Raw genomic sequence first — 12123 nt, 5'->3', positions numbered from 1 at the left:
CAACTTCCCTGCCACTTTTACAAATTACATACACACCAACCTTTTCAGGAGAAAATCCAGCTTTAAATTCAAATAAGAGCATGTGCAGCTTTATCAAAGGCTGTATTAGCCACATTGCTTGTATTTTCTTTTATTTGAAATAGACGTTGCATTTTAAAAAGTCATTATCTTAACAGTGACCAAGAATGTCTTCAATAAACCTTTTTAAGAGTAAAAAGAAAGGAAAACCAGGGCACAATGGACAGGGAGGTTGCAGAACACTAGGCTGAAAAACTGGTGCTGCATGTTCTCTCCCTGTATCCATCATACCCTGAAATTGACAGTTAGGTCAGTGCCTTTTTCCAGCATCTAGAAACTGGATCCTGAAACAGGAAGCTTTGCCTTTTTGGCTTTTTCCCCAGTTGTAAATGTTTCAAAATCTTCTATTTGTGGTTTTAAATTACCTATTTTGAGACCATGTGTGTTTTCCACAAATTCCTGACCGGAATTAGTTTGAGTTCACAAAGTGCATCAACTGAAGTGGCGAGCACTTCCTGAGACATATGATTCAGAGTACTGGAGAATTTATTGCCAGCATTTCCAGTGACTCCTTTAGTTCATCTTTCACCTATGAGTTCACCTAGCACTGGCTTTTCCTTGGGCGTCAACTTAATCTTTTCTTTAACTGCCTCCTTGAGTACTTCTCAGGGACCTTGTGCCCTCATAGTCAACCAAGATAACTATGGCAGTAGTTGTTCTAGACAGTTATATTCCCAAGTTCCTTGATCTCAACCCTGTGATTGTGGGCTTGTGCTCCCAACCTTTTTGTGGTGTCACCCTTTCTGCCTGCCTCATATGCAAATCCTAAACCTAACCGCCTGTTCAGAGTTTGGGCTAAAGCTCGCTGTTGAGAATTTGTCACTGTTGTTCCTTGAGACAAACCAAATTTGTCCTTCTGAAGGTGCCCACGCTAACTTTGATTATTTATTTGTTATTTTTTTTTAATTTTAAGTATTGCAAGCCTTCATTACATGGCACAGTCCTCTTCCATGTTAAAAAGCCAGGGAGCGCACCCTTGCCACAGTTTGCTGGCTGTCAGTAGGTCTGTTGGAATGAACCTTGAACCTGGCATGTTGCTGTTAGTATTGCATTGTGGATGATTGACTAAAGCAGACAGTACGAGCATGTTCTCCAGCGACTAAACAAATCGGAAAGCTTTCACTTCCATGTCCCTGGGTGGTCGAACCATAATAGACATTTTTGCCACTCATCTGAACAATGGATGTAGATACTTCAACTCGTGGAAGGTCAGGGGGCCAGAATACTTGGGATACAAACTAATATTTGATTGTTGTATGGCTTTCATATTAACTTCCTCTGATTCCTGTGAGCCCTGGGGTTCTTCAGTTGAAGTGGTGAATCATCCGCGCCCCTGCTCTCTCTCACTCCATCCATGTGGTTCCTGTCTAACCCCATTAAATGTAGTCCTTGACCATTTCCATCTACTTGAGAGGGGTCTCCTACTCACCCCTTCCTAGCAACAGTCCACTTGAGTGCATAGTTCTGGAGGAACTAGTCTGTGTACACTTAGACTTATATGCAAAGAACGTAGATCTCTTACTGGGTGCTAGGAAGCCCTCTGCCAGCCTACATTACAGGATCAAAAAGGTAAGATATGGATGTATTCATCCATTGCTACCCGTTTTAGCCACATGATGAAAATGGCATATTATCTATCCACTGTACAAAGACAAAATCCTAGCTTTCGATACCTTACCTTCCTGCCATTTATGGGTTTTTGAGACCGGCCTGAAGAGATCTTGTCAGAAGCCAATATTAAAAAAAAAAAAAAAAAAACATATAATCTAATATCAACACAAAAACAACCAAACAGTGTAATGATGTCTACTCCCACCACGTCTTACCCACCCTTTATGACCGGAAATGCGACATACCAAATGACCAGTAGAAAAGCACATACCCGGATGCATGAGAAATTCCCCAATTGCCAAACGAGCTTTTATGCACTCTCAGAACATGAGAATCATGGGGCATTCCCACAGCATATGTAGGAAAGACTCATTTTGACCATAGGCACTCGTCATTCACTTCCTTTCAGATCTTGTGGAGGAGTGTCCTAGTGTAGTAAATTCTATGAAGGATTTTAAATTTAATGAGAAGGAATCACACCTGTATAGCTGTCTCACTTGGGAATTGTAGTGCCTCCTGCCACTCATCATCCACCAAATCACCCACATCCTCCTGCCATTTCATTCTTAATGTGCAAGTTCCCCCTGCATATTGTTTGAGAGTCTATAAGTTAAGGAGATTGCCTTAAATAGCATGTGATCATCTAGGAGTTGTCTCTCTAATGGGGACTGCTCCTTCTTGTTGTCATCTGGTGCTGTGGGCCTCCCTAGTGGGTGTCTCAGTTGGTAGTATTTAAGAAACTGAGAGAGAGCCATGTCATATTGATCTCTGAGGTTTGCTAACTGCGCCATACCGTTCAGTAACCCTTCACTCCCAATGTGTCTTGGTCATGGCAATCGGCTGGGCCATCTAATGCTGCGAACACCTAGTAGTTTACCGTGCTAACCAGAGCCGCTTCATATTATTTGCAGACATCCGGCAGGGCTAGCGTAATGTCATACGTAGACCTTTTTAGAGTGCAAAGGGCTTCCTGTGGTGGTCCATCCATCCACATCCGTTTTCTCACACAGCCATTAATCTTACAGTAGAAGGCCTCCAATACTCAATGCGGCTTATTTTGTAGGATATAGATTAATTCCAGGTTGGTGATCATTTTGAACCAAGTAGGGAGAGTGGAAGTGTCCACTAGTGTCAATATATGGCACCTATCTTGGGTTCGCTTACTGAGCCATGCCAACATTTTCTCTGCCTTATCTTCCACTTTCTATTTACTCTTTGCCTGCATTATATAGTTTAACTGCGTTGATTGTCACCAAGCGGTATTCATGCACCCAGTCAAAGAGACGGGTCTTCGCCTCAGCTTATGGGCATACTACATGTTCATCCTCTAGCTGGCGTATATCCCTCTCTAGGGCAATGAGGCATTCCTTGCGCTTATATCTATCTCCCACCTTCCCAGCGAGAATCACTTCCTGGATCCAGAAGCCAATATTGCCCTCAAAAGACAAAGTTTCACAAAGAAAGGGAGCACTCTGCCTACACTCCAGCAACAAAGTCCAACCCCAATAAATCATGGTAAATGCAATCGAATTCGTAGTCCATTTAGAAAGTAATAGTCTTTCACCTCTGTAGGCGCAGCAAGTGCTGTATATCCCTGTACACATGTTTCTGGGTATAGCCCGTCATCAGCAGGGAGTAGCATGGTATAGGGGCTTGCTTGAAATGACGCCAAATGTCTTCTCGGGTTTATGTACCACTCATGGCGCACAGCTGCCTCCCAAGGCTTGTCAGCTGTGGCTCAAGGAAGCCATGAAAAGACAGTTTTGCAAAGAAAGGGAGCACTACACTCCAGCAACAAAGTCCAACCCCAATGCATCATGGTAAATGCAATTGAATTTGTAGTCCGTTCAAAAGCCCTCTGACTGGCCTGATCTGGAACCATTTATAAGACTCCCCAAATGTCTCTTGCAATCTCAACCTAGCCCTATCAGGGCTTCTGTTAACACCCTTTAGCAGTGGCCTCTTTTTGATCTCGATCGTCTCTAATGGACTACTTTTGAGATGACCCTAACATTATGCTGGCAGATAAGTGATCGGCAAGCTTTTGGCACGTCAAAACTTTTCACTGAATTCCACTGGAATAAGGCGATGTTGCACATGTTCCTCTTTGAACGAGGAGGCATTCTTTCCACGTGCTTATAACTTCTTAGCGTAGTAAGCACCTCACAACTTGGACATCGAGCACTTTCTACTTTTACTTTGATGGTGTCAGTAATCAAATTACTGCATACAGTGTGTGGGTCATACTTGTTCTACTGATCTTTAAGCATGTAAAACTGGGCAAGAGATCCTGCAGGGGAAGGAAAAGGTGCTTTCCTGTAGCAATAGTTATTGAGTATTGGTGTGTCCCTCGCTGATGTATGCCTCACCTTTTCGCCTGTATTTCGAGATGGTGGATACAAGAGCATTTAAGAGTAGAGTGCAGGGAATTGTTCAGGCGTTCCAGATTTACAGTATTTGGCTTCCATATACATTTCCTTTCTTTTAAAACCTATTGCATTAGTGTTCTGGTTTCATTCTTGATTTCTAGAAATTTCCCTAAGATTATGAGCTGGGAGGATACCGAAGCTAGAGACCGCCATTCTGGCTATTTTGTGCCAGTGTTTACACCTTCAATGTACCCCTGCTTTCATTGCCTAAATCCTTTTATTTCATGTTGGTTTTAGTACCGCGTTACCGACCTTTGGCGGTCGCAGAGCATTGTAGAGAGAGAGGGAAAATCTGAAGGCTCTAGAATTTCAGAGCATATAATCCCGGACCATGATTTTTTTTTTTCATCACTTGTCCCTCAGAAGTCTCTTTGAGTTTGTAAAGATGTGCAGAGATGTTTTAGGTTTGTGATGTATTCCAGCATTCGTGTACTTTTCCATTCAATTGAAAGAGCAGTGATATGTGTTTTTATTGTTACTGAATGTCAGGATGAAATTTATTTTTATCGTTTCAGATCGTCCAGGCCTCACAAATGTTAAGCATGTGGAAGAAATCCAGGACAGTATATTGCGTGCTCTAGAGTTCCACCTGCAGGCCAACCACCCCGATGCTCAGTACCTGTTCCCCAAGCTTCTACAGAAGATGGCTGACCTGCGGCAGCTGGTGACTGAGCATGCGCAGTTAGTGCAGAAGATTAAGAAGACCGAGACTGAAGCCTCGCTTCATCCGCTGCTGCAGGAGATCTATAAGGACATGTACTGAGGGGTCTGGTGACCCTTTCCACAAATCAAAGGAGAAGCCATGAAACGAGTGACCCTCACCTGTGCTCGTTGTCTTCCACATCCTCTGCCTGGATTGTTTGTAGACGCAGCCGTGGAGCGTGCCCGTGTCATACCAAACTAGGGGCATTGTAAAATGAACAATGTGCCCCACATTGTCAAAGACGCACCCTGTCACTGCGGCAGAAGCACTTACGAAGGTACCATTCCTGGTGCCTTCACGGATTCTTAATCTGGGTAGGAGGAGAAGGGCATCAGGAGGTTTACGAGCCGGCTGATTAAATGACTGTTACAACTGAAAAAATACTAAAAGCGAGGGTCAGAAGTCGTTATTGAAGAGCAGCTAAGCTTACCAAACATCCCAATATCTTATAAAAGCAATGGAACATACTCAACTGTGATTTTAGGGTCATATTTCTGACCTGCTAATGTGCAGGCAGTTTAGGCCATGAGGTTAGGGGGGAATAGGGCAACTCCCTGTAATATGCATATGCTGTCCAGCCAGAGTGGCCATTATTGGAGTAGTAATGTGTTTTTGGGTCCTGGCGTATGCTAATGTCAGACGATGGGCGTTTTGTGGGTTCCTCTGCTTTCTTTCTAGGGATGCCTGTTGCTGGTACAATTTTGAGCGCTGTCTTTGAGACACTCAGTACTCTGCATTGTGAACACACGGAGTTACAAGACACCATGCTCCTGGAACATGCTACTGGTCTACATTGTGTGCTATCTAAAATTCTCAACCTAGTGTTCCAGCCGGTCCATTTTTGAGACGATCTTGTTTGCATGCAGTTCAGTTTTGAGATGGCATAACTCGGTTGCTCTTACAGCTCTTGGGCCTGCTGCTCCTACAGAGTTGTGATGAGAAGTCATGTGTGGTCAAGTAAGAGCTGGTCCCGGCCATTGTAGCATTCTGCAGGGAGGAAGCAACGCCCCTTATCTCCAAAGCACAACAGTATCACAAAGAGCTGCACATTGTGCCTTGGCAACTGTAACTAAAGCACACTAAAGCTGTGCTGCTAGATACTACAGCACATTGTGGGTGATGGCACTGCTGCCATTTTATACAGCTGGCTTTTACAACCTTCCACCACAACAAGCAATCATTCAGGCGCACACCATTCACCCATGGTATTGCCATAAAACATCTCAATAAAAATGTTATAATTTCTACACGCTTTGCATTCAGGACAGTTCACTAAATGGTTAAAGTGTGAACTGTAGGCTCCGTGTTAAAAAAAAAAAAAAAAATACATTGTCTAAAAACTGCCACAAAAAAAGAGTAACTCACCTAAAGTCCAACTTTCAGTTTTCTAGGAACGCTTGGGATCTAACCCACCACTCTCAAAAAATGAGATGTGCAATGTTGGTTAACGTGCTGGTTTTTCACTTGACCAAGCTATCTGACATTAGGACATTACTATATATATGCACTGCTGCTCAGTTTCCCTTATTGCCCAAACAGAGGAAGTGCCTAGAAATAAGACAGTTCCCAATACTAAGCAGCATATAACAAATGTGCTAATGCCGCATTAAGATAGCCCTGCAACAGTCTACAGTTTATTCTTACAGCACAATTTAGAAAAGTGCTCTCACCCTGTGAATAAACACATTTGAGAGAAATAGCAGTGCCTCCTTGCAGAACACTGCAGAGGTCAAAACTCTCAGGTCTGCCTACACCCTACCCAAGGGGTGTATTTTCTTGTGTTTTTGCACATCACTGGTATTTGAGGTCGTACATTGCACTTGCACCAAGGCCCATACTCTGTCATCAGTGATGTTAGTAAAGAAGGCCCGTAGTTTTTTTTTTTTTTTTTTTTTTTTTTTTTTTTGCAGCTACTCTGTTAATGTACTCTTAGCTGTGAAACTTTACTCCCAGTAGGAGAAGCAAGGCGGTTTCTGTGAACGGAAGAGGCACAAATAATTATGATCAGCTGTTGAAACAGACTCCATTTGTGAGGCCTTCTCTGACACACACCGTTTCTTCATCAAAATACACGTTCAGTTGGATATTTGAGCTACCAAAGCGTACAGAAATCTTTAAGCAGTAAAGAGGTGCTTTCTCCTTTTTTCCCCACGGAGCTTGAAACATTTTACCATGTGCAATTCTCTGTCCTTGACATTAACCAGTTAAAAAAACAAAAACAAACTTACATGATGTTCTAGTCCCAATAGCACACTCCATAAGCACAATGTCTTCAGGTTTCGAAAACCTCACACAGGTTTTCATTCTTGACGTTGAGGACACCATAGAGCCACAGTATCTTTGATCCAAGATGCGAATCCATATTGGATTATTTTCTCTGTGCCTGTTACCTTCTTGGGTTGGGCTCAGTCTAGGCGAATTACAGAACTGTCGCCAGTTCAATCCATACACACTACTGTGCTTCACCTCTGCAGAGATTGAGAAGATGCTACTAATAGACATTTGTTATTCCAATAATTGCTCGCTTGGTGGTAGGTTTGCCATCCCTTGCTTTGTCCATAATTGTGCAAATTGGGTTTCTTCTAGTGGGCAGTGTTTTTGTAGGTTTTCTGTTTCTGTATCTTTCAGTTAGTTACTTGGTATTCCACTCCTTTCCCAGCTTGATTGTAGATTATATAAATGCCTTTCCATTGCTCCCTTACCTGAGAGTCATGGTGGCCCTCTACCATTTAATCTGGGATTTGGTGTAACTTGACATTTTACTTCCTTTATGATGACGATGAAAGGATTTGTTAAGCATGAGATTACCCTAAAGTGTGTCTTTTTGCTGGGGTTAACAATGTTTTGCTGTCTTTGCTGTAACTGGATGAGATAAAGTCTGACTTGTTTTGGTGTCTCCAGAGATTGGATGAGTTGTAGTTGCCTTGTGTTGTTCTCTCTGCTTGAAGTGGGATCTCTCTTGCTTGATTGTCTCGACGGATTGAGTGAAATGGAACTCTGCTTTTGTCTCTTCCTGGATTAGTTGTGATCGAAATCTGCCTTTGCGTGGGCTACACTGGGGCTGGTTGGAGTGGGGAATGCCTTGGTCTCTCCCTGTAATTGATCTTATGGTAGTAGAAGGTTCTTTTGTTTTCAAGGATTAGTTGCGATGGCATATGCTTTGCATGTCTTTTGCGGGAATTGAGGAGCATTGCCATTAAAACGCTTTGGTTGAGGTCCGGTATCTGCCTTGATCTTTCCACTGAGCGAATGCTGTTGGGTCAGCTGTGAATTGATCGCCAAGATTTGGTCAAAATTATCTCTTCCTTTCATTGCGCTTTTTAGGATTTAGTTGTGATTTGGGGATGGCCTCTTGGTTTGACCTCTACAAGGATCGGTAGTGGGCTGGTAATAATCATTTTGATTGTTTTCTGTAGGGATTGACTATTTGAGGAGTAGCTTGCCATACCCCTCAGCCAGCTGCTCTTCCTTTATTACCCTCCTCTGTCCTTACTCTTTCTTTCTTTTTTTTTATTTATTTAATTTTCTACCTGTCCTGTTCATATTTTCCTTCTGTATTGTTTACATATCTCATTGAAATATACTCTATATTTACTTCCCTCTGTTTGATACTGTTGGCCTTCATCTATTATTAAAAATTATCTCTTTAATTCTTATGTTGTGCGAGTATCCTCTGGCCTTCTAGAAATTGGCAGAAATCTTAAATGTGACTTGGCTAAACAATCCTCAATTTCAGCTACTTTTTTTGTTTACTTTTTGAAAAATGTTTTACAAAAAGGACGTTAGATTTCATGTTTGATGGGGAGGATGATGGGTGTACTGTGACTCATATTAACATCACTGCTGTGTTGTCACCACTCTTATTCCTTGGTGACAGTGTTGGTTGGGTATTTCCACACTGTTTGCTATAACTAGACCTTCTCCCTTGGTATATCCTCCTCGCAAGTTTAATTGTCTGTGCCCTCCATGACTTCAACCTGTGTCTTTGCTTAGAGCATGCTGGCATGGCTACCTTACAAATCTGACCTACAATATGTGATATCTCTGCCACTGTAGGTAAGATGGTATAGTCCATATCAGACCAACATAGCTCCCTGGTAATTTTACCTTGTCCAGTGGTATGGATGACGTAATATTCTCTTCCCTGGAGCATATGTCGTCTAGCCAAACTAACCTGCTTGTGTAACACACCCCCTTTGGTGTACTCAAACTTACCATGTATTTTCCTTTCGTCCTATACCTAAATATTAATAACTTCTATCTCTTGCCCCCAATTACGTGGCCTGCCCATCTTCTACTCGGGGACTATTTGCGATGTAACGCTGCTGAATCTCTGCTTTGGATAGCATGGTATGCCCCATCTCCTCCTGCCTTGACATACGAGTCTGTCACACGTCGTACCTTCATTCTCCTCACTTTTAATGTGGGTCACATGCACCCCACCCCCTTTTGAGACACTATGAATTTTTGTTTGTGCATTATTTGTTGTTGTTGTTGTTGCCTTCCCCTTTTAACGTCTTCAAAATTCAGATGTATATTTTTGCTAGAGATTCAATCAACAGTATTTAATATAAACAGTATAAGTAGATTGAGTTAACCAGAAATAAACCATAAGTAAACCTTCATGTAGCCACCGGGCTCTGCTGCCGTGTTCCTTCTTGGCAGTAAATGTGTGTGAATGAGGCTGTGCTGCAGTGACTGTTAAAGGAGTGATGAGTGCAGCTAGAAATATTGTTTTTTTGGGCAGAAAGTGGTAAGTATGATAAGCTACTAACAACCCAGTTTGCACTTGGCCTTGTTTTCATCGTCAGTGAAGATGATGGGTGGAATGTTTGAAAATAATCTTAAACCATTGCTATCCCCTGTGAGCATCGTTTTTCACCCTCTGTCCCACTCTAGACAGAGGCCTGCCTTATGCACGTCGGTACTGAGCCTTCTCTTCATGGGAACAGTCCATCCCAAACTTCAACTTTTGGGTTGGGCATACTACACCCTGGAGTTGGGTACGTACTTGCTTTTTAAGAGCATGGTCCTGCAACGAAAGCCACCTTAGGAACTAGAGCTCATGGTGCTTGCCAGGTATAATGCCCCAATTGTTTTTGACACCTACACCAAGGGTAACCCAAGTAACTCTCCTTTATGGTCTGGCTTGACAGCACAGCTGTCGCCAGGCAGTTAGTTGGGAGCCAGGAGTACTTCTTTTTAGTGGGCAGATGTGTGCTTCCACAACAGAGTGCTTGCCCTCCGCACATCTGTGATTTTCTTTATTTATCCAGGTGCCTGAGCTTTAACCTTCAGGGGCACACACTACATTGTAATGCTATTAAAGTATATTGTCTAACCAGATAATGTATGTTGTTTTACAACAGACAATACAGATAAGAGGAGGCTAGTCATTAACCTACAAGGATTTGTAAGTCTGTCTTGACTGTGCAACTCTCACCTAAACCTTTAAACTACACCAGTATTATTATACAGTTGTTTGCTTTCACCCAAATACATATTAATTCCCATGCTATTTATCTGTAATGCTTCACATTACCTTAGCAAATTACCTTCATGCCAGACCTGTTGGCATTGCCAATGCTTGATTTTAGTATCTGTCAAGTTTTCAGATCAAGTTAGTCAGTGCATTTATTTAAATACATTATTTCACACCACGAATGAAACTTAACATTAACCCATTTCAGAAAACATAAAACTGTGTTCATCTGCAGTAAAATAGTGTGCACTTTTAATGTGGCAGATGTAAACATGGGTTGTCGAAGTATTCAGAGAAATGAAAAAAAGGGTAAAGCAAATGAATGATGGAAAATGTTCGAAGGTTTGAGAAAGTGTGAGGTCTGTTGGGGTGATAAATTGATGCAAGAAGGATTCAGGGCTCAGTTGACCTGTACTGAAGTGCTGAGCATCAGACGTTGAGTTGTGAAGAAACTGCATGCAAGCCTTCACTTTTGGCGATTTCAAGAAGCACTTTGGGAATGAGACTTGATTTTTAATAGTGTCACTCTACACAAGAGTACCACGGAGACTGGGTCAGCTAGTTTGATCTAGCACTCGCTTTGTGCATATTATTCAGGGAGCCTCCCCACCACTCACATTAGATAGTGTCCTCAACCAATGTGAGTGAGTGAGTGAATGAATGATTACCCGTTGTACAGCGCAACAGCTGCTTCCGAAAAGGCATCCTGGCGCTAACCCGCAGATTACTACGACTTGAACCAGCATCTACCTGAAAAGAAAGTTTTCAATCTTTTTGTGAAACAGATCCTAAGAGTCTGTAATTCTCAGATGCAATTGGAACTCGTTCCACGGTCTGCTGCCGATTCCAAGAAGGAGGGTCCTTTTTAAAGTGTCGCTCTAAAAGTGATCAGTACGGCCTAGCTATTGATCCTTTGATTCCTGGTAACCAGTGAAATTGCTTCAGATAGGGGAAGATTAGGAATTAACCGTACAGCAGCATTTTGTATCATTTGTAATTTGTTGATGAGACCTGCTGGCACCCCAAAGTATAGGGAGTTGGCATAAGGTAATCTAGAGGTTACCAGAGCCTTTACAATCGTTTTTTGCATACTGACTGCCAATAATTTTTAAGGTCTTTTTTGGGGATGTTAGCAAGGTGAAGCCTGAAGCTGCGATATCCCGGATTTGGAGATTGAAGGTTAGCTCCTAATAAATTTTAGCTCCAGGTTTCTCACCAGAGTGGATGCAGCTGGGGTTTCACCTAGATCTCCTGGCCACCAACTTTGTACGTCCAATGGAGAGGTGTTCCAGAAGAATAGTAACTCCGATTTGAGATAAGCTTTACCTACTGCAGATAACCCTGAAATCACTCTATTAATTGTATTGTCAAACTTGTGAAAGGAACAAAACATCTTCAAGATTTTCATTGATGTATTTCCGGCATTGGCTATTTGCTTAGAGAAAGCTTTAGACTGCTCTTTTCAGATGCTTTCTTGAAAGCTTTTTAGGGCGTCTTTGTAGATTTGTTTTTGCCTCAGTGTCCTACTGTTTCCTTCTCTTTCTTTCCAACTGTTTGCAGTGGAGTTTTGCTGTTTCAGCTCGTGGGAGAAAACAGAAGGCTTTTGTCTCCTCGCAGCAAATTTTTTCATATGCACTCTTTTATCAATAGCCTGGACAAGGGGTTTGTTAAATGACTCTACATCCGTATTCCTTTCCTAGGTCAGCACTTTAAGAACTAAGGTCATCCAATAGCTTGGTCTCAGATATTTTATGCCGAGCCTGGGTCTAGATTTCTGACCTGTGGGATTGTGGATGGACCTCCAGGCCAGAAAAAGAAAA

At 42.3% G+C, this 12123-nt stretch overlaps 1 protein-coding gene across 13 annotated transcripts in view; it reads left to right on the top strand.

Annotated features, from left to right (window-relative positions):
- The window catches only part of PPARD (peroxisome proliferator activated receptor delta), an 81054-nt gene extending 71608 nt beyond the window's left edge, over positions 1-9446 (top strand). For all 13 annotated transcript variants that reach the window (XM_069238799.1, XM_069238788.1, XM_069238796.1 and 10 more), the window contains one exon: positions 4634-9446. In XM_069238799.1, coding sequence (XP_069094900.1) covers positions 4634-4881 — 248 coding nt within the window. In that variant the 3' untranslated portion in view covers positions 4882-9446. The remainder of the gene's footprint in view (positions 1-4633) is intronic.
- Positions 9447-12123: the final 2677 nt, after the last annotated feature.

The sequence above is a fragment of the Pleurodeles waltl genome, chromosome 6 (assembly GCF_031143425.1).
Source record: "Pleurodeles waltl isolate 20211129_DDA chromosome 6, aPleWal1.hap1.20221129, whole genome shotgun sequence".
In the NCBI taxonomy this organism is placed as follows: domain Eukaryota; kingdom Metazoa; phylum Chordata; class Amphibia; order Caudata; family Salamandridae; genus Pleurodeles; species Pleurodeles waltl.
The sequence above is the reverse complement of the archived record's forward strand: the minus strand, read 5'-3'. Positions and strand labels throughout refer to the sequence as shown.